This window comes from Brachyhypopomus gauderio, chromosome 8, assembly GCF_052324685.1.
Source record: "Brachyhypopomus gauderio isolate BG-103 chromosome 8, BGAUD_0.2, whole genome shotgun sequence".
Classification (NCBI taxonomy): Eukaryota; Metazoa; Chordata; class Actinopteri; order Gymnotiformes; family Hypopomidae; genus Brachyhypopomus; species Brachyhypopomus gauderio.
The window spans coordinates 16,028,243-16,054,731 of NC_135218.1; the positions used below are offsets into that span (position 1 = coordinate 16,028,243).

The 26,489-nt window shown below is 43.2% G+C and overlaps 1 protein-coding gene across 3 annotated transcripts in view; it reads left to right on the plus strand.

Annotated features, from left to right (window-relative positions):
- Window positions 1-481: 481 nt before the first annotated feature.
- ghrhrb (growth hormone releasing hormone receptor b) overlaps window positions 482-26,489 on the plus strand; it is a 37,701-nt gene continuing 11,693 nt past the window's right edge. For all 3 annotated transcript variants that reach the window (XM_077014913.1, XM_077014915.1, XM_077014914.1), the window contains exons 1-3: window positions 482-781; window positions 5,847-5,955; window positions 21,522-21,629. In XM_077014913.1, the coding sequence (XP_076871028.1) occupies window positions 704-781; window positions 5,847-5,955; window positions 21,522-21,629 (295 nt within the window). In that variant the 5' untranslated portion in view covers window positions 482-703. The remainder of the gene's footprint in view (window positions 782-5,846; window positions 5,956-21,521; window positions 21,630-26,489) is intronic.

Genomic DNA, 26,489 nt, shown 5'->3' on the forward strand with positions numbered 1-26,489 from the left:
TAATGATGCAGCCCATACTGTGAAGGTGAACAAATCAGTCCTTCCTCGTACATACTTAGAAATCAGATGTTGAGATCAGATGATGAGATCAGTGGATCTTTGAAGAATATGTTTAAAGGATATGTGAAGAATATGTTGTATGACTTGATCTTACTGTGAACATGCATACAGACCATGTCAGAAAGTAAAGTCTACCTAAGCAATTACTGACATGTGTTTCGATCTCCCACCCTTGTAACCTATCTCAGGTATATCGGTCCCGCCCATCCTGCCTCCAACGGCAATATGTTGCAATTTCGTGTTTGAGTTCTCATGCAGTAGGCTCGAGGAATGCGACGAATTGACGAATTTTACAAGTACTAAGAGTATAAACTCATTTCTGAGTTTCCTTTGTCGTGTCTTGTGCGTAAAGGGGAGGTGCGATTCAGTGTGCGTCTTTTGCGCACGGTTTGCTCTATTAATCTGTTTTGGCAACCAGCGGTCCATGCCTGAGACAACTACTGTGCGCTCCGGTAAATCCTGGAAAGAAGGACGTCATCACGCATTAAAAACGGGGTTCTGTGAGATATAGAGTAGAAACGACATAATCTAGAACTATATTGAACTAAATATAGAAACATCTCGGAAAATGCTCGAATTTTAATAGAGCTCATTATTCGTTTACAAGGCTGATAGTCTGAAATCTTGGGACACAATACTCAATATGTTACTTTCAAAACATACTTGGGCTTTTAGAACCATGCTTCTGATATTGTGGCTTCACCACAGTACGTGGAAAACGGTAAGTAAGCTCGGATGAAGTTCGTGTTTGTCTGCAGCAGCTTTACGTTTGTGCGCTTGAATAAGTATTAGCAGTGTGTCAGGGTCATTCTGCCACTTGCCTTGTTAAATGCTACAAGATCTGCACAATAAATCTTATTTGATGTTATAAGTGACTATAAGAGACACGCTCCGTAAACCTCTGGGTGGGCTATTAGAGATGTGCTGTTCGGCATCCTACGATTCTTCACAATATAAAGTCTATGAAATAATATAAAGACCCTTAATCAACGGTAGTTTACAGCATTTTCAAGTTTTCTGCTTAAACTTGACATGTCAGTGAACTAAAATTGGATCACAATTTGCTACACTGTGATGCTTTGGACGTGTAGGTTAAACATTATTGCACATTAACTTCACTTTAAATACATCGTGGTATGATGCTCGTTTTAAACTACAGGAATCTGTATTTTCTGTGGGATCTGCGGTGAAGACACGGCGAGTTTGTGGTGTGCCATGAGTTCAGTAACACGCGAATGTTTTTACTTTGGTTTATTCTCATGCAGAAGAAAAAGCAAATCTTCAGGAGTGCGATGTTTTAAATAAATCATTCGCCCAATTATAAATACCACTTAAACGTTTTAGTTACCATATTTTCATTCTTAGAGCAGAAAAAAACAAGTCACGGGCGTTTCAAACGATTTTAGAGAATAAAGCCATTGGCTGTTATTTTTTAATAACAAACCTTCTATCATATTCCACATGAAAAGGAAACCTAAGTTAAGGGGTGTGGTTGTCTTGTCTGGTCCATGCGCGGGCCGAATGCTCGTGGTGCGGTGGGCTGGAGTTAATCCAGCAGCTCTGAGGATGGTTATTGCTAGTGTAGCGGCGAGGTTACCTCTGTGATAATCACGCTTTATACATCATCTTTTGCAATGTTAGAAATTGCCAAAGATTAGCACATACTAAACATATATATGCAGATACACAATTTTATGTGTAGATCACTTTCTAATGATGTTTTTAAAAGATATTAGTTTCCGGGGAAGGGGGGGGGGTTGCCTGGGTCTGATGTCATTTCTCTGGATGAGTAAAGAACTACATGATAGGTTTCAAGAATTGTTGTGTAGCGCGATTGTTGCTGTGTAGTATTATTGTTGTTGTATAGTATTATTGTTGCTGTGTAGTATTATTGTTGTTGTATAGTATTATTGTTGCTGTGTAGTATTATTGTTGTTGTATAGTATTCCAGCATTGCTTAAATCTTTAAATGTTTATCATGTTTAGTCTTACAGTTACAAAAACTTCATGGACTTTTTTATACCAATTATCAGTTTGATATCTAAGGCTACGGGTCTTTAAACATGAAGCAGATCTTCACTAGTGTGTACTGTGTTCTATCCAAAGTCAAAGTTATGGGATCATAAACAATGCATATATTATAGCTTACAGATTATAGTTAATAACTTCTCACCTGTCTGTTCTTCACTTAATTTAGGCTACATATTAATGACTTTAGCCCATGCCACAGACTCATGAGGCTAAACCCAGACAAACCTGAGTCTGAGCAAAGATTTTATGTTTTTAGTTTGATTAAAACACTAACAATATGATTGTCACATCACACAACCAACTGGACTCAAATACCCAGAATTCCTCACTCTCCCCAGCCCGAAGTGCCATAATAAGATCATCATCACCGGATTATTGATTTCACCTGCAAGTCTGTCCCTCTGTTATTTAAGCCCCTTTCCCTTTTCATTAGTTGCGAAGTATTGCCTCATTTCTTATGTGTGCATACCAAGCGTTTCCACGGCTACAGTTCTGGTTCCGACTTCTGCTTGTGTCCTGGTATCTCGTTCCTAGCCTGCTCCCTCGGATTTTGTTGCCTGATACTCCTGCCTGTTCCTGGAGTTCTGTGTCATCAGGACTACTTTACGTTTCTGTGTACCTATTAAAAGACCTGTTGATCTGCACGCGTCTCTCCGACTTTGTATCGTTACAATGATAACAGTAGCAGTAAGATCAAGCAAATGTGTCAGACTAGGAACAAGAAAAAAAGCGAAAGTGGAGAAATCAGGCATAGGTCCAAAATACACAAGAAGTAAGTACAAGGGGTACGCATTTATAGATAAAGTAGACAAAAGTGCAACTAATAACCAGGGAACTGGGAATTGACAGGGGGATTCTGGGGAGTGTAGTTCCCTGGAGGATGATTGGAAGCAGCAGGTATTACAAAGTCAGAACTGGATTTTCAGAGTGCTATAATTTTTATTTCACTATGAAGATTAATTATAAGGAGGCATAATTTGAAGTTGGCTTAATAAATGCTGTGAAATGCAACTTTGTCCTGAGGTCCCACAGGTGTTCAAACAGTGGAGAGAAAGGAGAGTAATGTGTGTGCTACTAAGTGAAGTTAGCTTATGTCTTTCCTTCTGGCATGTTGTTCCAATCACCATTTCCAGTAAAAAGAACATTGACTATTTAAAATGAACTGGGGAAACTAATTTCCCATTATCAAATTATGCGTTCAACTCCTAAACGAGGCTATATGTTAGGTTTGTTGTCCTTCTGAAAACTCACCAATCATGACCAATTAGTGCATCGAGCAAATGTAGCTGACAAAACACCTCTTCATATTTGCCTGAACGATTTTGTACTGCCATTCATCAGAGAGAAAGAGAGAGAGAGAGAGAGACAGAGACAGAGACAGAGAGAGAGAAAGAAACAAATCAATGTTATAATTAAATGTGTTTGCTACTTGGTGAGCTCTCTAATGACCTGACCTTGACTTTCCTGAAGAGTGGTTCATTTCCTTTGATAATGACTCTGTGTTTTTCTAAGACTCAGCCCAGCCACAGCGTTGATGTTATCTGAGTGGCAAAAGGATTCTTATCTGCCTGTTAGTTTTCTCCTTTGTCTCAATCAACCACATGTTTAATGTCAGAAGCCAAGTGACTGCGCCATTGAGTGTGTGGGGAAGAACAGGAACGTTTTTTTAAAAGGCTCATGTTTTATTCGATATGCGCTTTCACATTTTTTTTTATACAGATCCTAGTGATCAAAGAAACTCTTTAAAATGGGGTCTTTGCTGTCTGTGAGGGGTATTTCTGTATGTGAGGACTGTTTCTTCTTTGAAGACCTGAACAGCGTTTAGGGCCAGTTCAGATATGCAGGTGTAGTGACACTTCCTCGCTGCATAAATCCAAGCAGGTTGTTACGCCTCTGACAGTGTTTTACCCCTCTGACAGTGTTTTACCCCTCTGACAGTGCTTTACCCCTCTGACAGTGCTTTTGAGCACACTTTGTTCATTTGAGAATCCTATAAAGGTTTTCATGCAGGTTGGTTGTGGGTTGTTCAGGTAGCAGTATTTTGCAGGATTTAGTTTATTTATGTTGAGTGTGACATGTTAACAAGCCCTAGCAGTTGAGTTTGCCAAAGTTCTCCCACTCTCATTCTCTTTCATTGTTTTTTTTCTTTATACCCTTGTTATCTTGCATTCTCTTCCCCTTTCCTGAAACATCTGAATGAAAACACACAGCAGACACATTCACACAACACACACACACACACACACACACACACACACACACACACACACACACACACACACACACACACACACACACACACACACACACACTGACTCACACAAGACTTGCAAGCAAGTGCGACTTTGAGCAGATGAATCCAGGAAGCAGGGAGACGTTCCTTTGCTCCTCCACACACGCTACAACCTCATCTGCCCTGTCAGCGGGGGTAGAGGTCAACACCACTGACTGTGCTGCCATCTGCTTAACAGTGTGACATGATACACACATGTACACCTAAACGTACACACACATGAACACAAACACACACGAACACGCAGGCATACTCACACAAACCCACACAAACACAAACATGAGCGCACACACACTGGTGTGTACACACACACACACACACACACACACACACACACACAACACACACACACACACACACACACACACACACACACACACACACACACACACACACACACACACACACACACACACACACACACACACACACACACTTCTACTTTGAGGCAAATAGCGACAGCATTTTCCCCATTTTTCCTCCCTGTGCCATCCTGGGCTCATGAGCTGTTGTAGACAGAGGCCTCCTGCTCCAGGTCCCTCTGGCCTGCCTGCCCCATCCTCACAAGAGGTTCATGAGATGTAAACGTATAACAGCTTGCTGAAATATGGACAACAGAGGCCAGCTTGTGTTTGTTATAGCTCGTGTTTGTATGATCATTCTGTTGACCTGAGCACACTCTTAGGCTCAGTTTTAATACCAAGCGTACTTTGAAATGAAAACTTGCAGCCTGCTCAATTTGAACCCCCAGCTCAAACAGCTCAATACCGTTCACCCACCTCTGAATCTGTCCATCTCCCCACCTAAGAGTACAGTGAAGGGTCATTAGATTTGTTTTTCAAAGCTACTGCTAATAGGGTGAACGGAGGCCAGAGCTTTTCTTCCTAATAAGGGAAGACTGGCATCCTATACTTATCATTTCATCTTTTTCTAATTTTCTCTCTCTGCCCCGCACTGTTTGTCAAATACAAATCTGGTGTAATGTAGTAAAGTGGTGGTGGTAGCCTATCTGGATTCATAATGTATTTGCACAAGATGATCTGGTGCTGGTGGGGGCAGTGGTGAGTGTGTGTGTGTGTGTGTGTGTGTGTGTGTGTGTGTGTGTGTGTGTGTGTGTGTGTTTGGCCTGTGATGCACAGGACAGGGTTCTGAAAGCCTTTTAACAGCAGCAGGTTCATGCTTTCAGATAGCCTAGAAACATAGCCAGACATATGCTGCAATTATACCCCATCTTTATTTAATCTGGTCAATATTTATCTTCACAAGCTCCTTCAATCCTCATTACATTGTGATTTGTGGGTGTAAACACCGGAAAAAGATTTTGGAGATATTATATTATTTGTTTTCCTCATGCAGTATTTGGTAAGTATTCCCCTAACACAAAAATGGAAGAGTGTGTCCCAGGCCTGAGAGAGATACACTGTACAGAAATCAGAGTATAATTCTGAACCACCTTTGGCAGGGGGATGCAATTCATGAGGAATGTTCTGAGGTGGCTCAGCTTAAGACGGCTCAGGAACACTGCAGCCAGGCACGGCGTCAGGAGCTCAGGAACAACAGCACGGCGCCCGGTGAGTCACCTCTGTCCTTGCATCACTTTGCTCTCTAACACAGAGCATGGTGAGCCCTGGTCACCTGGACCCCACTTCACTGCCTGGGTTAATACAGGTATATTCCCAAGATGTTAACTGTGCTGCATTGACTTTCATGTTATTATTTGTTCATTCTATATCTTTGCCTTTTCTTGATTGTACCACTTTGCTGGTCATTGTAATACATACAAACACATGAGAGAGAGGATCTTGCTGGTACTCTAGGGAAGACCAGAGGGTCAGAGTGTAGGAGGTGTCTGAGTGTCAGGCAGAAGGCAGGGACCGGAAAACACGCAGAGTTTGGTAACTAAAAAAGCTAACGTACAGGAAAGGCTAGCTGTGCATCATGGGATAAGCAAAACTTCACACTAATAGGACACAGGTGAGTCTAGTTGGCATGGAGAACCAGATCAGAGATGATGAAGAGAAGGTGTGTAGTGTCAGGATGGACATAGTTCATGGGACCTGTGACATTCACATAATCTCACAGAACCTTTGGGCCTGGCAATGCCTTATTATTTTAATTTATACTTGAGAGGACAATAATATGATTAGTCTCTAATTTTATGCAGTTACCGCTAAATCTTTACAAATCTCACAAATGCAATAGAACATTAATAAATATTGTTCAGATTGTGTTATGGGCTTTTGGTAATTGGGTCTGGTTGATAATTATATTGAAAAGAAAATCCATTGGATTTACCCAATTGAATTGTGAATGCTGGTTGTAGACATATTGTCGGTTCCCATATTCAGCGGCTCTAAACTGCAGTATTAAATAATTTTATTGAACAAGTGATCTGGTTTAGCATATTCAAAACGTTCATGTTTTTCAGTGTAGCCTATAATAATGAAATAATGATACAGATGTCTAAATATGAACCTTTCCACTGTAGGCAAAGTCATCTAAAGGCAATTATAGGACATAATCAAGTGTAAAGGTTTAGGAGATTAAAGGCACTTACTCTGACAGGAACTACTCAGTCTTAGCAGCTGATGAGGGAGATGAAGGTCACTTGAGAGGATCGATATGATCCACCCCTCATATTGCTTTACTTCTGTGATCACGCCATAATGACTTGTTCTATTCTGGTGTCATTCTGCACCCCACGGGTTCAATGGTAAACTCTGCTTCTAGGTCCACTGTTTCAGGGCACTTCAGCATGCACTGTTCATCAAACTGCACTGCACATTGGGGCCCATTTGGGTTGGCACCTCTTTGGCTGGAATTACCCTTTATTTAATGGGATGATGTCATAACCCTGTCCATGTTAATTAACATGCCCTATATTCACTCCTACAACATTCCTAAAATTTAATATCCATACTTGATTCCCGGTGGTTGCAGTTTGTGTGTCCCAGAATCTCCCAGAATCCTGTGGCAACGTCAAAGTGCATTTTTAGCTTTGACTCTTACTGCTGATTCCCACTTTCCAAAAACATTCCATCTCTAAGCACGATATTCATAACGGCATCTTGTGTTCTTCCTTTTGAAAAGTGCAAGACTGAAGACGCTCGCTGCGTATTTAGGAATCTGTCACATCTCAGTGGCATAAAGCCTCGTGGCTCCCTCCGCTCTTCTGCGTACGATGTCATGGCTTGGGCGGCAGACAAAGAAAGGGCCTCTCCAGGTGTAATGTAAAATGGGAATTGGAGTATTCTGGATTCAAAATGAACGTATAATGATATTTATGTCTGTTTTTGCAGTATGGAAAATTGTGTTTGACAATCCACCCCAAGCAAGTGAGCCACAGCATGACATGAAAGCAGATCATATACACATGCGTATACATGCATGTCAGCTTGTTCCAAAGAATAATCTTAACCCGCTAGACACGGAAAGTAGGCGTGTCCCATGGGTCACTAGAGAGCATTCATGGACGTGTGCTGAGGCTAAGGATGGTTGAGTCCATCATCCATTTGCTTTCGCCAATACTGTTTCACCCGAGAGACAAAGTACAGCCAAGTCTTGTGGTACTGGGTCAGCTGACTACCAATCCCCTCCATTCTTCCTTGGCACATTGTCCAAACACACAGCAGTTTAAACTTAGAGGAGGGATGTGTTACTGTCATGTGGACATTTCCTGTATGTACACTGGTGTGGTATAAGTACAGTTTAAAAACATTTGTTTAGGCAAAGTTAATCAATTGAAAAACCCTTTGTGATGTCTGTAATGTGAAAGGCATGTGGAGGATTATGATTTATGTTTCTTTCAGCTTTCCAGGTTTCAGCACTAAATTGCTGAGGCTGGATTGGTGTAGTATGTTGGGTTGTGACAAAAATAGACATCTGACTGCTGACTAGCAGTGATTGGCAGTGAACTGTCGATGGCTGTGATGACCAAGCTAGTGTGCTTGATTACATATGTGATTTAAGTGGTTTGGTATTTTACACATTTCTAATAATAGTGATTATAATGATAGTAAATTCTAAAACTAATAATAGTAAAATTTCATTCTAAGTCCCCCAAACATCAATTAGAATAATGAGGTGTTCCTAAGGTTGTGGAGCCACAAATCAGGTCTGAAAGCTCAAACAGCACTAAACAGCAAACGCTGCAACTCTCAATTCAAATCTAACGGTTGGCTAAGTAAACATCATGAATATTCAATCTGGTTTAATATTCATATATGTTTATTAAACATTCACACACTAACTCACTTTTCTGTGAGACTGTTTGCATAAGTAATTAGATTCCTCTCAGATGAGTGGCCCTGGTTGAAAGGTCTACATATTTATCCAATGATGAGATCTGTCGTCAATCACAGCTTTTATGAAAATAAATATTCACTCTTTATAAATGTTTCTATTAGCTTATGAATTCAATATATCTTTGACAGTGTCAGCATTGTCATTTCAAAAAGTCACTTTAAAAAAATTGTTAATTTTTTTAATATATATTTTTTATTATGCCAATATCATGTAAGCAAATAGAAAAGGCAAAGTTTTTGTCTAACCATGTTTTACAGAATGCTCACAGATATCACCTTTCCTGACTAATGCCATAACATTTATAGACATACACATAGTACATAGTACATCATATTCATCTGATTAAAATATATATTAACAGGTGTTGATTTCTAAATATGTGCATTTGCATTTCAAAACAACCCAATACATTGACACTTTATTACAAACACCTACCTTGCATGTACACTTTGTTAAGTTGCTAGTATCTGTGTATTTATCTGTATAAGTGTTCTACAGCTTATGTTGCATTCACCTTTCAGGAGCAGCAAACAAATTGTAATTGTACACTTACTACAAGGTATTTCTAATAAAGTATAGTTATGAAAGAAATTGAAATAAAATAAAACAAAAATAATAATAATAATAGAATGGAAAAGTCAGAGCCAGTCCAGTATCAGAACGTGTTTAATGGATGCTGACTGGAGTGTTCGTTTATGAGCTCTGAGCTTTAACTTTTTAAATGTTTTTATGTGCAACGGTGGTCCATGTAAATAAGGCTTCCGCTTCCAAATGAATGTTCTGGGAGAGCTTCTGGAGTCACGGGGGATGGAGCCAAATCCACTTTGTAATTTCATTTACCAGAAAATTGTTAAAAGTAGAATGTGAAAAAACCCCATTTATTATGAATTTTGTGTTCTCAAGACAATAATAAAAGCAAAATAATGGGATTGCAAATGCTAATATTTATACTTATATGTGCGTCAATTCATATTGATGAAACTATAAAATGTTTTTAATTAATAGTGTTTTTGTGTCAAACAGCATCACAATCTTTAATAACACGTTCATATGCATTATGGTGTGTGAACATGTGGCATCTTCATATTTTGACATCAGCTAAAACATCAGATTATGCTAACACCTTGGAATGCCGGGGTGTGTGCTACTGGTTCCTGCTTCTGGTAGTCAGGTCAAGCGTTTCTGAGCTATTTCAGGATCAGCTGAAGGTTCACTGTGAAGGATTCAGGTGTGTGTTTGGTGCATTTCTGAGCTGTTTCAGGATCAGCTGTATGCAGGGGCTGGTGCACTGTGATGGTGTGTATTTGCTGCAGGTGCTGCCCTCTGAGGCTTAATGGGAACCTGTGATTCTCTGATCTTTGAGCCACATAGACTTTAATTAACGCCGAACCTGCGGAGTGGAGAGAGGCATGCACCGTGTCGTCATGTGATTTATTACAGACCCACTCAGACGTGACATTGAGAGAGGGTAGAGGGAGACGTGAGAGACAGGGTGGGCACCAGGTGTGTGCTTCTCTCCTATACTATTTAGAGGGATGTACAGAAATGTACACTGTGCAAGAGGGAATTAAACACTGCAGCAGCACAGGGTTTAATATTAGAATATAGCAAACTAACATGGATTATTACATATTACATACTTATATTATTACAGTCAAAAGGGGCCCTCGTATACTCTTTGTCAAGGACATGTTAGTCGGTTCTGTGATGGGGAATCTGAAAAGAAAAGAGAAAACCATGCTAGCGTCTGACACATATAGCGAGATGGTGACATAATACCTGAGGTCGTAGGATCCAGAAGGGCTTCTGTTTTCTTCTACTCTGAATAGGAAAGGCAAACAGAATTCACTGATTACCTCAGCCCTCCATTTAAAGCAGGTCAAGAGCTGCAAAACAAGGGAACCCCCCCCACCACCACCTCCTCCTCCACCACCACCTCCTCCACCTCCCTGCCCACGCCACCATGACCAATACACACCCTCTGAATTCACAATCACATACTCAGTGACTGGGAATTTAAACATCACATTACAATGTATCGGTTGCCCTTGTTTCACTAGTGCACATGCACTAGTTAGAAAGGTTCCCAGAAAGGGTGTATATAAACACCCTTCCTTCCTTATCATCAAACAATAGTGGCTACAATAATAATAATCTTGAAAATGGTATCCTAGAGAGGAGAGGTAACATTTCAAACAGATTACAGAAAACAAAATGGCAGGGATTCAGTAATGTTATGACCGACAGGCATCTTGGGATAGCAGAAAAGATAAATGTTGTAATAAGGATGTGATTCTTCAGGCAGGAGAACGAGCTTGAACCTAATAAAGGATGGTGTGAGTCTTATGAAACAGCATGTGTACCTGCTAAATAATGAAATTTGATTTACATTCTTAAATCATGAACCTATTATAACTGAACTCAATAACATGTTAGATAAATAACCCATAATGTCAGCAAGGGTCATTTGAAAGGCTAGGAAGTGTATGGTACGTAATACAGCCATATTGCACGTGTCAGTGTATGTCAAATAAAAGTGACAAAAAGAAAGAAAAGCGCCATTATGCTCTTGCCATTAGTAATCAGAGGCAAAATGACTTGTCAAACTCAAATAAAGATGCTAATACACTAAACAAATTATTTAAGTGCATTTACCAGAGTGATGTGATGAATTATGCTATCTAAAGGGTCCACCCTTTCGTAATCTATTTAATATGAACATTTTATTATTAACGTTTGATTGTCGCGGCATGGTTTTAACACTTCAGTTAAATGTGACCAAAAGCTATGAAATTTCAGTAGAATGAATGTGGGATAAGGAAAAAGTGCACAAGATGAATATGTTGCACATATGTATGAATTAAGATACTCTAATCTAATGTATACAAAGTTATAAAGTTTTATAGGAAACTATCACAATTTTGTAATTATTTTTAGATCATTCTGACTGATGAGTCCTGCTATTGGCAGTGGTGTAGTTAGAGCTAAAGTTCTTGGCTAAGAGAGGTCTGCAGGTTGCTGGATTTCCTTGAGTGTGGGCTGTGAAAGTTACGCAGTGTCAGGGATTCAAAAGTAGAACATCCTGGTGTTCTGAATCTTATAAAGAATTATTTTCATATTTACCAGTTCAGGCCGTAACCCTTGAAAGTTGCCTGCAAAAAATACATATTTACAGGCTTCAGAGACCAATTTTATTTCTGCTCGAAAATCAACACGGACCTACACAGGTTAAATCCGAATAAGAAACATTTTGTGCAGCATGTTAAAAACAACAGAATTCAGATTTGAGTTAAAAAGCATATGTAATAACCTATTGCATTTCCGAGAGATGACCTCACCATGAAAAATGAATCTGAGGCTCTTTTCACCAGTGCTTTGATAGCTACTGCACTAACGAAGGGACACCAGGCCTTCAAAGTCTCTCTGGTCCCTGCGGGAGTCCAGCTGAGTTCGTCTGGATCCCGAGCGTCAGTCGTGCCAGAGGACTGAATGTGCTTCAGAGGCATGCGCCCCTGTTCACTGGTCCAGTCTTCCCAGTATTCCTCTTGATGTACAGTCCTGTTCTCCTTCTTCTTGACTCTCACATATACGGCTTTGTTACTAGATTTGCCTGTTTTCTGGAACAGGAGAGTGCTGCTCAAGAAGTAGCCGTCATTGGCAGCTCGAGGAAAAAGGCATGATGAATTCTGGGAAGATGTGGTACTACAACGCTAAACGCCCAGATGGACCGCTGAGGTATCACTGTCCAGGATTTGGCTCTTGCTGCCAAAGTTGCGTCTCTTGCTGCCAAAGTTGCGTCAAAGGTCCCAGATATAGAAATATATTTTGGCCATTGGCCTGTGTTCTGCCCTCAGTTAATGAATAAGTTTAAATAAATAAATAAAATAATTCCTCGTTTGATAATTCATGTTATTGTGTAAAGTTAAAAAAAAAAGAAAAGAATTGTATAGCTTACATTTGTTACCTGAGTTTTATTTTGAAACAAAACATTCGTTGTGACAAGCATCGTGGGTAACATAACGGAAAAAAGAAAAAGGGCTGTTGCCAGTGCGAACGAAGTGCAGTTTAGTTATGTCCCTCTGCCGTCTCAATCCTCCCCTAAGCCTTCAGAGAGCAATGGCTTTTCAATCGACCTTTTAGAGCCAGGAGTTCTTAAAGCATATAATAAAGAGAATAGTGGCTTATGAAAGCGAGTTTGGCTTGCTGTTGATCTACGTTCACGTACAGCATAGAGTATCAACACGTAGTGGTAACAGTACAGTGAAAAGCCAAACCAGCAGTTGGCGATAGGTGAAAAACGAGATACAGCGATGGACAACAATAAAGCAAGCAGTTACAAAGAAGATAAGGATGTCTTGGAAGCCGTGTATGCTCGTTCAACTTCATTCAAGGCATCATCGAAAGGTAACTCTAGACATTCATCCTCCACGAGGTCAAAAATAGCCGAAGCAGCCGCCATGGCCCGAGCCTCAGCAGAAGCCGCACTAGCTAAAACATCCTACATCAAAAAACAATTAGAAATCAAACAACAACAAGCAGCACTTGATGCACATTTAGAAATATTAGAAACGGAAAAGGAAGCAGCAGCTGCTTCAGCGAGAGCCGAATTCTTGGAAGCAGCCGCAGAGCAAGACGACGTGGTCAGCACAAGAAGCCCAGTCTCACCACAACTTGCCCAACACAGAACTAAAGAGTATGTGCAACATCAAAATCAGCTAGGTGTCCCAGCTCAACCACCCCAAGATAAGGCATTTAAGTATGAAAGAAATTCCCCTCCAAAGACACTGCCAATGTTCACACAAGTGAGACCTGTGCAAAGCCCTTTCCCCTCAGTCTACAATGAAGCAAACACAACAAATCTACCTTTAATGTCAGGGTTGGACCCAGGACAGGTCCTCCGGTCGCCACAAGGAGGAGCCCGCGAGCTAGACCTGGGGGCAATCAGGCACAATAGGCTGCAGGTGTTTGCAGCCTACTTAAGGCGAGCAACTTCAGCAGTCCTTTGCTGAAGTTGTTAGTCGTATTCACGCTCGCAGCCTAAGCCAGTTACTCTTGCCTTTGTGCAGTTACTACGTCTCTCTGTTTATTTCTGTTTCTCCCCTGAGTGTTCTCAGGTTTTGTCTCTCGTACGTTCTGTTTGTTTCTTCCCTCTCTGTTCTATGTCGGGTTGTCTACCAGTGTTCTGGTGGACAGGCTGACAGGTAATCTGGTAGAAGCTTAGGTCTTGCCTACCTAAGCTTCATCTATTTTATTTCTCCTTTTGACATGTTGAGCCGTTCTCCATGTGAATTTCGTTTTCCCATTTTTTCTTAAGACGCGTTGTATTCCCTTCCGCGTGTTTTTGTTTGTTTACTTACCTAGTCTATACTCACGTCGAGTTTCTCCGTGTAGTTCTTCTGTTGTTCCCTCTGGGTTTTTTTGTTTTCGTTTTCCCGCTGTCGCGGAGGTTTCAGTTTGGCTGTTTTTTTGCCTTTTGCTTTTAGTGGGTTTGCACTTGAGTCCTACACTCCTCGAAACCAGCGCGACACCACCGTGTTCGGGGGTGCTGCGTTACATTTAAGCGAACAAAGGGATCACGTAAGCCCATACAGTCTCAATCCTCCTCCCCATGGGTCTAGTGACACACCTATGATAGACTTTGCTAAGTTTCTTGCACGCAGAGAGTTAATTACCACAGGGCTCTTTAAGTTCGATGACACCCCAGAAAACTTTAGAGCATGGCGGTCATCCTTTTTAAATGCAACTGAAAATGTGGGGCTAACATGCAGTGAGGAGTTAGATCTCCTTGTTAAGTGGCTCGGTAAAGAGTCCTCTGACCATGTTAGAAGAATTAGAGCTGTTTACACCACTGATCCCAAAGCTGCCTTAGAAATGTCATGGGATAGGCTCCAAGATTGCTATGCTGCTCCAGAAATCGTTGAAAATGCTCTCTTCAAAAGGCTAGACAACTTCCCTCGCCTTACTAATAGAGACAATGTAAAACTAAGAGAGTTTAGTGATTTGCTTATGGAGCTGCTGATTGCCAAAAATGAGGGCTATCTTCCAGGTCTAGCTTACCTTGACACCCCACGTGGCATCAGGCCTATAGTTGAAAAACTGCCCCCAAGCCTACAAGATAAGTGGGTTCACACAGGCTCAAAATACAAGCACAATTACGAAGTGACATTTCCTCCTTTCTCTTTCTTCGTAACATTTGTTCAAGAGCAGGCCAAAGTCAGAAACGACCCAAGTTTTGCCCTAACATATGTCAGCCAGTCCTACAACAAAGGCGACAGAGCCCCATTCAAACAAACCAGTTACAAAGTGCCTATTTCTGTCCACAAAACTGACATTAACACAGCTGCTACAAGTGACAAAAATGAAGATCTAACACGTTACTGCCCAGTTCACAAGAAAATGCATCCCTTAGCCAAATGCAGAGCCTTTCGGATGAAATCACTCATAGAAAGACGTAACATCCTGAAAGAATACAAACGCTGCTTCAAATGTTGCTCTCCTAATCACACCGTAAGAGACTGTGGAATAACACTGAAGTGCGACGAATGTCGAAGTGAAAAACACTGCTCTGCTATGCATCCTGACACCGCACAACAACCTCAGTCACCATCTACACCTGAGTCAGAGGTAGAACCACCAGTCAGCTCTCCTCCTGAGGTAACGTCACGGTGCACCGAGATCTGCGGCGGAGCCAGCCTTCCACATTCTTGCTCTAAGGTATGCCTAGTCAAAGTATTCCCCAAAGGTCAGCCCGAACGCTCTGTCAAGATGTATGTGATCCTTGACGATCAGAGTAATTGCTCGTTAGCTAGTCCCGAATTCTTTGAGCTCTTTGGAATAGAAGGAGGCTTATTAGCATACAATATGAGAACGTGTGCAGGTTTAACAGAAAAGCTTGGCAGAAAGGCAGTGGGGTTCCAAATCGAGCCAGTAAGTGGAGGCTTATGCTTGGACCTTCCCCCTCTCATTGAATGTGACGAAATAATGTTTAACAGAGACGAAATACCGACTCCCGAAGTCGCCCTCGCACATGCCCACTTGAAACATCTCGCTCCTCACATTCCCAAACATGACCCCAATGCCCAGATAGCAGTCCTATTGGGTAGAGACCTTATTCGAGTCCACAAAGTGCGGCAGCAAGTCAATGGACCCCACGACGCCCCCTTTGCGCAGCGGTTGGATTTAGGGTGGGTAATCGTGGGTGAAGTGTGCCTCAGTGCTCATAAGACAACCGTTAATGTGTACAAAACTCAAGTGCTTCCCAATGGGCGTCCATCTCTCCTCACTCCTTGCCACAACAGCATCATCATTAAAGAGAAACCATGCTACGGCGGGGAGCACAAGTATGGCCTCTCTAAACACGCAGTAAAGCCCACTGCAACTAAAGATGAGCTTGGGCACAGTATATTTGAAAGTACAGAGAGGGATAACAAATGTGCCATGTCTTTTGAGGATGAAACATTTCTAAAAATAATGGAAAAAGAAGTTTATCAGGATGAAAACAGTAGCTGGGTCGCACCCTTACCATTCAGGTCTCCTCGATTACCACTCCCAAACAACAGGGACCAAGCAGTGTCCAGACTCAACTCTCTAAGACGTAACCTAACTAAAAAGCTTCAAGTGCAACAACAGTTCCTGGAGTTTATGGAAAAACTGTTCGAAAACAAGCATGCAGAAATCGCACCACCTATCAATGACAACACTGAACGCTGGTACCTGCCTATTTTCGGAATATATCACCCCCAGAAACCCGGTCAGATACGGGTCGTCTTTGATTCAAGTGCTGAACATTTCGGTGCGTCCCTTAACTCAGTGCTGCTAACAGGTCCAGACCTCAATAACACTTTGCTTGGCGTGCTCATCCGGTTTAGAAAAGAACCTATCGCAGTCACTGCCGACATACAGCAGATGTTTTATGGATTCCTTGTCAGACCCGACCACAGAGACTATCTCAGGTTCTTATGGCACAAGGACAACGACCTATCAAAGGAGGTGCAGGAATACCGCATGCATGTACATGTTTTCGGAAACAGTCCATCGCCAGCGGTGGCTATCTATTGTCTACGGAAAGCTATCCAGGAAGGTGAGCAGAAGTTTGGAACTGACACAAGGCACTTCGTTGAGAGACACTTCTATGTGGACGATGGGTTGATTTCACTTCCCACAGAGTCTGCAGCAACAGACCTGCTCAAACGCACATGTGCATCACTAGCTGAGTCTAATGTCAAGCTCCACAAAATCGCCTCAAACAGCATTTCAGTCATGCGAGCCTTTGAACCCAATGATCTAGCCACAGGCATCAAAGACCTAAGCTTAGACAACGACACTCTACCAGCGCAAAGAAGCCTAGGTCTATGCTGGGACATTAACACAGACACCTTTACTTTCAAAGCAGCTGTGAATGACAAACCCTACACTAGACGTGGCGTGCTCTCAGTGATCAACAGTATCTTTGACCCCTTGGGGTTAGCAGCGCCAGTAACAATAAAGGGCAGACTGTTGCTACGTGAACTTGCAAATGGAGTCCAAGAATGGGATGCCCCTCTCCCAGAGGACAAAATGAACACATGGGAAACATGGAAAATGTCACTACAAAATCTAAGCAGCCTGAAGGTCCCACGCTGCTACGTGCCAGCTTCTCTCTCACAGTCCACTTACACCGAACTGTGTGTCTTTTCCGATGCGTCAAGCTGGGCCATTGCTGCAGTAGCATACTTAAGAACTGTCAATGAACACGGACAATGTAAGGTCGGTTTTGTACTTGGAAAAGCAAAACTGTCGCCACGGCCAGAGCCCACAATACCTCGCCTCGAATTATGTGGAGCTGTTCTAGCGGTAGAAATAGCTGAGCTCATCCTGGATGAACTGGATCACAAACCGAACATAGTCAATTTCTATTGTGATAGCAGAGTGGTCCTTGGTTACATCTGCAACGACTCGAAACGCTTTTATGTGTACGTCCATAATCGTGTCCACCGTATACGTCAGACCACAACTCCTGAACAGTGGCACTATGTCGTATCAGAACAAAACCCTGCCGATCTAGCAACCAGATCTGTACCAGCATCACAGCTTATGGACACTATGTGGTTTAAAGGACCTGACTTCCTCTATAAACCTCCTAAATCAGGGACATTTGAGCCCTTTGATCTAATCCAGCCTGAAAGAGACATTGAAATCAGACAAGTCACTACCCTTGCAACAAACATTCAAAAAAGAGGCCTCACACCAGAACGCTTCCACCGCTTTTCTACATGGAACTCACTAGTGCGTGCTGTTGCATTTCTGATTCATCAAGCTCGCTCCCACACAACTAACAAATCATCTCATCACTCATGCAAAGGCTGGCACCAGTGTAACAAGCCACGCACACCTGAGGAACTGGGAAGAGCCAAAAACATCATTCTTCAGTCTGTTCAAAGAAATACTTATCCAGAGGAGTGCACTGCTCTCCTAGCCAAGCAAGTTGTCCCTAGCTCAAGTGCCATCTTACCTCTCGACCCTTATATAAGTGAAGGCCTCATCAGAGTCGGGGGGCGTCTCAGACATGCTTCGCTGAGGACAGAGGTAAAAAACCCTATTCTCCTCCCAAATAAGCTCCATGTAACTAAACTACTAGTAAAACACTATCACACAAAAGTAATGCATCAAGGAAGGCAGTTTACAGAGGGAGCCATTAGGCAAGCAGGATTCTGGGTTGTAGCTGGCAAAAGACTTGTCTCATCTATTATTCACCAGTGTGTAACATGCCGAAAACTCAGGGGAAAACTAGAGACTCAAAAAATGGCAGACCTTCCTCCCGAGAGACTCAACACGTCCCCACCTTTCTCCTATGTCGGCCTGGATGTATTCGGCCCATGGACAGTAGCCACACGACGCACACGAGGTAGTGCAGCTGAAAGCAAAAGGTGGGCCATACTGTTCACGTGTATGACTACCAGAGGTGTACACATCGAAATCATAGAGTCTATGGATGCAAACAGCTGCATAAATGCATTACGTAGATTCTTTGCAATTAGAGGACCAGCCAAGCAACTCCGATCCGATAGGGGCACAAACTTCATCGCAGCCAGTGTGGAACTAGGCATGGCGCAAACAAATGACAACCAACCAAACATCCTCAACTTTCTCCATACCAACGGCTGCACGTGGGAGTTTAACCCTCCTCATGCCTCCCACATGGGTGGCGTTTGGGAGAGGATGATCGGAGTGACACGCAAAATACTGGACTCTATGCTCTTGCAAAATAAACATGCACGTCTGACGCATGAAGTGCTTTGTACCTTGATGGCCGAGGTAACCTCCATAATCAATGCTAGACCCTTAGTTCCCATCTCAACAGATCCATCATCTCCATTCCTGCTTTGCCCCGCAATGCTCTTGACCCAAAAGCAGCACGTGGCTAGTCCACCTGGAGATTTCACCGCCAAAGATCTACTCAGAAACCAGTGGAAGCAGGTGCAGGCACTTGCAAATGAGTTTTGGAACCGCTGGAGGAACGAATATCTCAGCACCCTTCAGTCCAGGCGCAAGTGGCACAAAACACACCGCAACCTCCAAACAGGTGATGTCGTGCTGCTAAAACAAAGTCAAGCACCGAGGAATGAATGGACAATGGCGATTATCACATCAACCTTTCTAAGTAGGGATGGGAGGATCAGGAAGGTCGAAGTGAGGACATCATCTCAAGGTGTTACAAGGACTTATCTGCGTCCCATCTCAGATATTATTGTTCTCATAGAAAGTGGACAGTGACTGATTAAAAGTAGTAGTGGCATCAGTAATGCCAAGCGGGGAGTGTTCTGCCCTCAGTTAATGAATAAGTTTAAATAAATAAATAAAATAATTCCTCGTTTGATAATTCATGTTATTGTGTAAAGTTAAAAAAAAAAAGAAAAGAATTGTATAGCTTACATTTGTTACCTGAGTTTTATTTTGAAACAAAACATTCGTTGTGACAAGCATCGTGGGTAACATAACGGAAAAAAGAAAAAGGGCTGTTGCCAGTGCGAACGAAGTGCAGTTTAGTTATGTCCCTCTGCCGTCTCAATCCTCCCCTAAGCCTTCAGAGAGCAATGGCTTTTCAATCGACCTTTTAGAGCCAGGAGTTCTTAAAGCATATAATAAAGAGAATAGTGGCTTATGAAAGCGAGTTTGGCTTGCTGTTGATCTACGTTCACGTACAGCATAGAGTATCAACACGTAGTGGTAACAGTACAGCCTGTATTGTAAAGGACACATGAGTTCATTGTCTCGGGAATAATTAGGAAATGTGATTTTAAGGCTATGTTCTGTATGTACTACTGTAGTTAACATCAAATTTTGAAGGAAGACTGGAAGGATAAATAAATGCTACTGTATTCTAAATTCCATTTATATTAAAAAGAAAAATTATTTAAATTTTCGAGAATATTACAAATTATATGGTACACTTTTGATCTGCTAGTGTTGTCTGGGCTGCAGCAGAGAAATCATTTCAGGGTTGATTTTGTGTCCATGCCTGCTTAAAATTTAAAAGCAAATATAGTGAAATGTTGCATTTCTTGGAAGGACAGTCCGTAACTTTGCATTAAAAGAGTTCAAACTTGATAAGGGAAAGAAATTACAAGAGGAGACAGCATCACTAAAATGCCAAACACTGAAAACTTAAAACAGATCTGTTCATCTGAGTAGCTCTGAAATTGGTAAAAAGAGGAAGGAAGAAGGCTTTAATGGACAGAAGAGAAGAGAAGAGAAGAGAAGAGAAGAGAAGCTTTTAGCATGCAGTAATCCTGGATTAAGAAGGCTAACCTTTTCAAGCATGGCAATGTAAGCCATGGACAATCTGAGAGCAATCCTTCATCTCTGTGATCTAACCAGTAATCATATACATCAGGATGTTTCTCCAAGAAGAACATTCAAAACCTTCCAAGACTGACAGGAACAGGATGGTTTTCAACTAGTGATTTTAATGTTTACTTATTAATTATTTACAATATGCTTTCATTAATTGTTAATTCAAAATTGACTGGATAAATCCTGTTTTGTATAGAGTACATGGTCGTGCACACATTCATGCTAGCCTGTATGCAATATTTTAAATGATGAATAACTCAGCACACATTGAGGTGTCTCTGGGGTAAGTACCACTCTTCTTATAATATTGAAGACCTGCTGTATGAATGTGTGCCAGAGGGAGGACTTGCACCCTTGTTTAGGAGGTGGCCTTAATTGAAGCCTTGCTGATTACAGCAATTTGGTGAGAACAGTTTTTCCTGTAGAAGTCATTATTATTCCACGACTAACTGCACGTGTACAGGACTGAAAAAGATCAACGACTGTAGATATTTTGCAAAGGGCAGTTCAAGCTGTAAAGATCTTTTAAGCATTAAAAGGATACACAAAATAACTGTCGGGGGGGGTGTTCCATGCTTGCCTCTTCTTCCTCTTCCTCCTTTCATGTGGGTGCAGAGTTGCAACATGGATCAGTTCTCTTGTCACTTTCCCTTTAGGTCAGTCTTTTCAGCTGTAGTAACCTGGCTCACTGATTTTGTGCCCCTGCCTCTAGTCTCTACCCTCTTTATCCATGTCCTCCACTTCTTTACATTGTGTCTGGTCCCCCTGCCTCCTGATAAGACATCTATACACCTTCTCCTCAAAAGGCCAAGCCTTCCACATGGTTTTTATTATATCCTTTGGATGAGGATTGTGGCCCATGTATCTGTATATGAATTTAGCTTAATTTAGAGAAGTGTCAATGGTTTTCATCATTTTTTTCTGTGTGTGTGTGTGTGTGTGTGTGTGTGTGTGTGTGTGTGTGTGTCTGTGTGTGTCTGTGTGTGTCTGTGTTACTCAGTATGCCGTACCGAGTGGGATGAGATTTGGTGCTGGCACGGGGCTGACGTTGGCCAGGTGGTTAATGTCTCATGCTTTGAAGTATCCCAGCTCTTCGACAAAAATTACGGTAATCACATTTATGCCTTTATTTAGTTCAATACTATTTTCAATTAGAAACAAAAACATCATCCATGCCACAGATAGAAGTGTAACACATAACTTCCACCCATACCTGCAGACACCGCCCTGCTCTGAAAACAAAATCGGTCCACGCATGGCCTCCACTGTGTTAATCTGAGTACTGCGTCTCGCTATCACTTTATTTGTCAGACCTGTCAGTCAGTCACTGTAAACAACAGCTCATGCAGCCAGACCACATATTCATCATCATGAGTAGATAAGATGTTGCTCTCTAGATTGATTTGTGTACAGAATCCAGTCCTCACCAGAGGACAACCTCTCCGTATATAGACAGACTAACCTAGGGTTATAAACATGACAGCTCAGGCCAAAACATGGGTGTTCTAGAGTGTTCAGTAAACATTTAAACAGAGTTAGACTAGATACTAGGTACACATCCTGAGGCCAGAAACCCTGCAGCCCTCTGGTTGTGTGAGTATGGCATGCGTGTGTGTGTACGTTGTATAGTAACTACAGTGATTCAGTAATATAGCCTATACCTTTGCAAAGCACTTTAAGTGATTTGTATAATATGGCCACAGGTCATGATTGGAACAACTTTTTAATTGTTTTGTACAACTTTACACCAATAATGTTGGAAAACAGTGTGCAACTGGCTTTACAGTCAGTGATTAGCATCTTATCTACTTGTGATGATGTAGATAATCATCTCTCGAGACTTGGAGAGATGAGAAGAGCAGCACAAGAGAGAACCAGGAGGAGATTGCTAGCAGCTAAACAAAAACAGGAGAGTGCCCTCTGACGAGACTCCAAACCGAGTAAATACACACGCCGTAGTTTGGGTTCTACACTTTCAAAAAACTCCCTGTCCTGCCTAACTCTGTGCCAAGGAAATAATAAAATAATGAAAAATCAAAGGGGTGATGATGGAAGCAAAAGCTTAGTGCTGTAGTGAGGATCATTAGTGCTAGTGACTCACCACTAGTGAACACTTCTCTGCTCCCTTAGGCCGCCACCTAAGACCTCTACTACGCACGTCAACACAGGGGTTCAACACGAGCTTCTCCTCAAACCACCCCCCCGCACCCACCCACCCACCCACACACACACACACACACACACACACACACACACACACACACACACACGCTTCAGGGAGAGAAACCTGAGACTGGAAAAAAAAAATCCCCATCAAGAAGTTAATGTTAAACCGCCCACTTAGGTTAGCATCCATAGCGTTGTGAGCTGTCTGAGAGAAAAGAAGGGCACAATGGCTAAGAGATGCTACATACACTGACATTCAGAGGAAAGAAATATTTCCATATGATTTTCGTCCAAAAGTTGGAATGAGCACGTAAGCCCAGAGATGGGCCCACGCTGTGAAGCATTCTGCTAGTGGCCATCGCAGATCCCATAGAGTTGTGCTCTTTAGACACTCACAGGGAGCGTTAGCGCTGACACTATGACTTTATGTGCTCTATAATTTATATTCATTAGGCCCTCTGGTGACTGGAGTCTAAAACAGTAAATCATGGACATGTTTTGACTTGCCTTTTTATATAATGCCTTGCAAGGACAACTTATCTGGTCCAAGGCTCTCATAAAAATTGACATTGTGTATTTGCTAAAAATATGCAGATTAATGCAGACGCATCAGCACTAATGAATACATTTTTGGAGCACAGTACACTGCGAGGGACATGGTAAGGTACTTTAGTTCAGATTTTATCCAGTCTTATGACATGTATATAACTTTCTTGTTGTCATCTCTAGTCCATGTTTACTCTGGCTGTCAGACTATGGCCAGCAGTTTTGCACTACACAGACAGACGACTTGTGACGGGCAGGGTGAGCGAAAATAAATGGAAGCGATCACGCCAAGTCTCAGGGAAATAGGATGGTTTAATATGTAAAGTGCGCAAACCAAAACCCGTGAACTGATCCGAATTAAGGATATAATAACTAGCAGTCAACTGGTACAAAGACAAGACATATATAGACGAACAAACGACCCTCAGGTGAGACGGATCGCGGGCTCCGCCCACCTGAGGGACGAACACAACGCCACACCCACATGACAAGCTGCTGCTGTAGACGGGGGCGACCAGTAGGGGGCCGCCGTACCGTGACAGATCCCCCCTCCAAGCCGCACTCCCCTCCACCGGCTGTGCGGCCTACAGCAGCAGCACACAAAACAAAGGGGCAGGCAGGCAGGGACAAGGGACACACCCCCTGTAGTCCCGGAGCTGAAACACAAAACACAAACAGGTTAGCTCGCCTACCTGGGCGGGACCCTGGACCGACTGGGCCGTCAACAAGACAAAACCACGCCCCGGTCGGTCACAGGGCCCTCACGCCCTAACCGGCCTTAAGCCGCATAGCCCCACAGGTGCGAGGACGGCGGGCCACGGCTCCGTGTCCGTCCGGGGTGTATGTGTGCAGGTTACCTCCCTGGGGCGTGGCTAAGTCACCTCCTGGACCTACCTCCTCCCGGAGCTGGCCCCTGCCTTCTGCTAGGGGCCACCCCAGCCTCCTGGGGAGTCAGCCCCAGCCGGAGCCTGACTTTACGAGGTGGACTCCTCCACCAAACCCAGGAGCGCCAGAGACCGAGGCCCAGAGCACCCTTATCGCGGGCTGGGGAACAGCCCCCAAGGGCCTCCTGGTCACCCCGAGCAGGAGGGAGGATCTCCATCCTCAGCAGGAGCTCTTCGGACCAGAGCCCTATCGTCCCCAAACATCCGGGGGCCCCAGCCCTCTAGGGAGGGGCTCTTTCCGACCGGGCTCCGGTCACCCTACAACATAAGGGGGCTCCTGCCAGCTGGAGACCCCCACAAGGTCCAGGACTGCCACGATCCACCGCCAGGGAGAAGCACCTGCACATAAAACACAAAAAGCACACACACACCCACACACACCAACACAAAACACATACGCGCACTTACCCTGACCATCTCGGCACCCCGCATCCGGGGGGAGGGGTCTCCATCTCAGCAGGAGGGGACACCAAACAACTCACCTGATGCATCAGGAGAGGGGCCCCTACCGGCTCCGGAGAACACCCTCGACTCCCTGGTCAGGGCCTCCCTTAGGAGCGACGCCCTCCGTGCCACTCCCCGTGGCACGGGACCATCACTGGTCCACCCCCACACACACACTCAAGGGGGAGGAGCATGTGTGGAATTACACACAACAGTTCACAAGCACGCTAGGACAAAAACACACAAAGACTAGACAAAAGCACGGTGGAAAACGGCAAACGGACAGGACACACACATGCGCGCTCTACACAGACAGTGGTGACGCGCCGCTCAAGTTCGCAGTCGCTCCCCACATAAAACACTAGACACACGGGGGAGCGAGGGGAGCGAGGCGACCGTGACGAGCGGCGACCGCGTCACACACAATACATTCAACAATTAACACACGCGAGCGCCGCACAACGTTCCATGCATCCGTTCACTGACACACACACACAAGCACACACAAGTGACCACACAACACGAAGAGCCCGACCGGGGACGGTTGCCCTGGTCACCGCCGTGCTGCACACACACACAACGTTTCAGCACGGCGGGGCTCTTCAACAACAAACAAAACACCACGCAGACAAACACTTACCACGAGACATGACCACGAACGAAGGAAAAAGCAAAGGAGACTGGCGGCTTCCGAAGGTGGCTGGTTATTCTATGACGGGCAGGGTGAGCGAAAATAAATGGAAGCGATCACGCCAAGTCTCAGGGAAATAGGATGGTTTAATATGTAAAGTGCGCAAACCAAAACCCGTGAACTGATCCGAATTAAGGATATAATAACCAGCAGTCAACTGGTACAAAGACAAGACATATATAGACGAACAAACGACCCTCAGGTGAGACGGATCGCGGGCTCCGCCCACCTGAGGGACGAACACAACGCCACACCCACATGACAAGCTGCTGCTGTAGACGGGGGCGACCAGTAGGGGGCCGCCGTACCATGACACGACTCCTGTGTCCCTGGGCATCTGTGTGTTTGTGTGGGTCACCGTGACTGTCCCGGTCCCCTCAGCAGTGAGACAGTGAGTTATCCAACATGTTCCACGTGTTTTCCACCCTCAGCTTGTCTAATCAGATTGGGAGTAACTGTTTGTCTGGGACCTTTATTGCTATTACGAGAATTTTTTCCATTGCCTGCTATTAAAGGGAGAGACAAATATTGAAAGATTATTTAAAGGATACACTATAAGTTCTACAAGCAATATAAATACTTGATTCCATTACAATAAAGAATTCAACCTTGCAGAAAAAAACCTGTGAAATCACGTTTGTTGGTCTATCAGCAATACCGTAAAAACACATACACTATTATAATGATGCAAGAACCAGAGTCTAGAGTATTTTAATGTTCATTAAAGCAACACGTACAACACACAGGACCAGGTCAAACATCAACTAACAAAGAGGCCACCATAATATACACATGTGACATATAACACTAAGACGAAGGACAGGTGAAATGTGTAACACTGACAACACCCCACATACGCACACATACGCTTATTCTGCTGCAGAGGGAAGTGACCACTGCTGACTACGAGTTTCCTTAGTCACCTTGCAGGAGATGCTACTGTGGAAATATACTCTTACTACCACCTTTTTAGGAACAACATCCTTCCTTTCTGTCATTGGCCACTTAATGTACTTAATTAACCTGTCTTATTTTATATGAGTACTTTTTATATCTGTATATCTGTAGCCATGCAGAGTTTGTCAGTAACACTTTAAGTTATTTACTGGTCACCACTACAGACCAGATGATATATGCATGGCAACACATGAAATATAGACTTTAACTCTACACATAC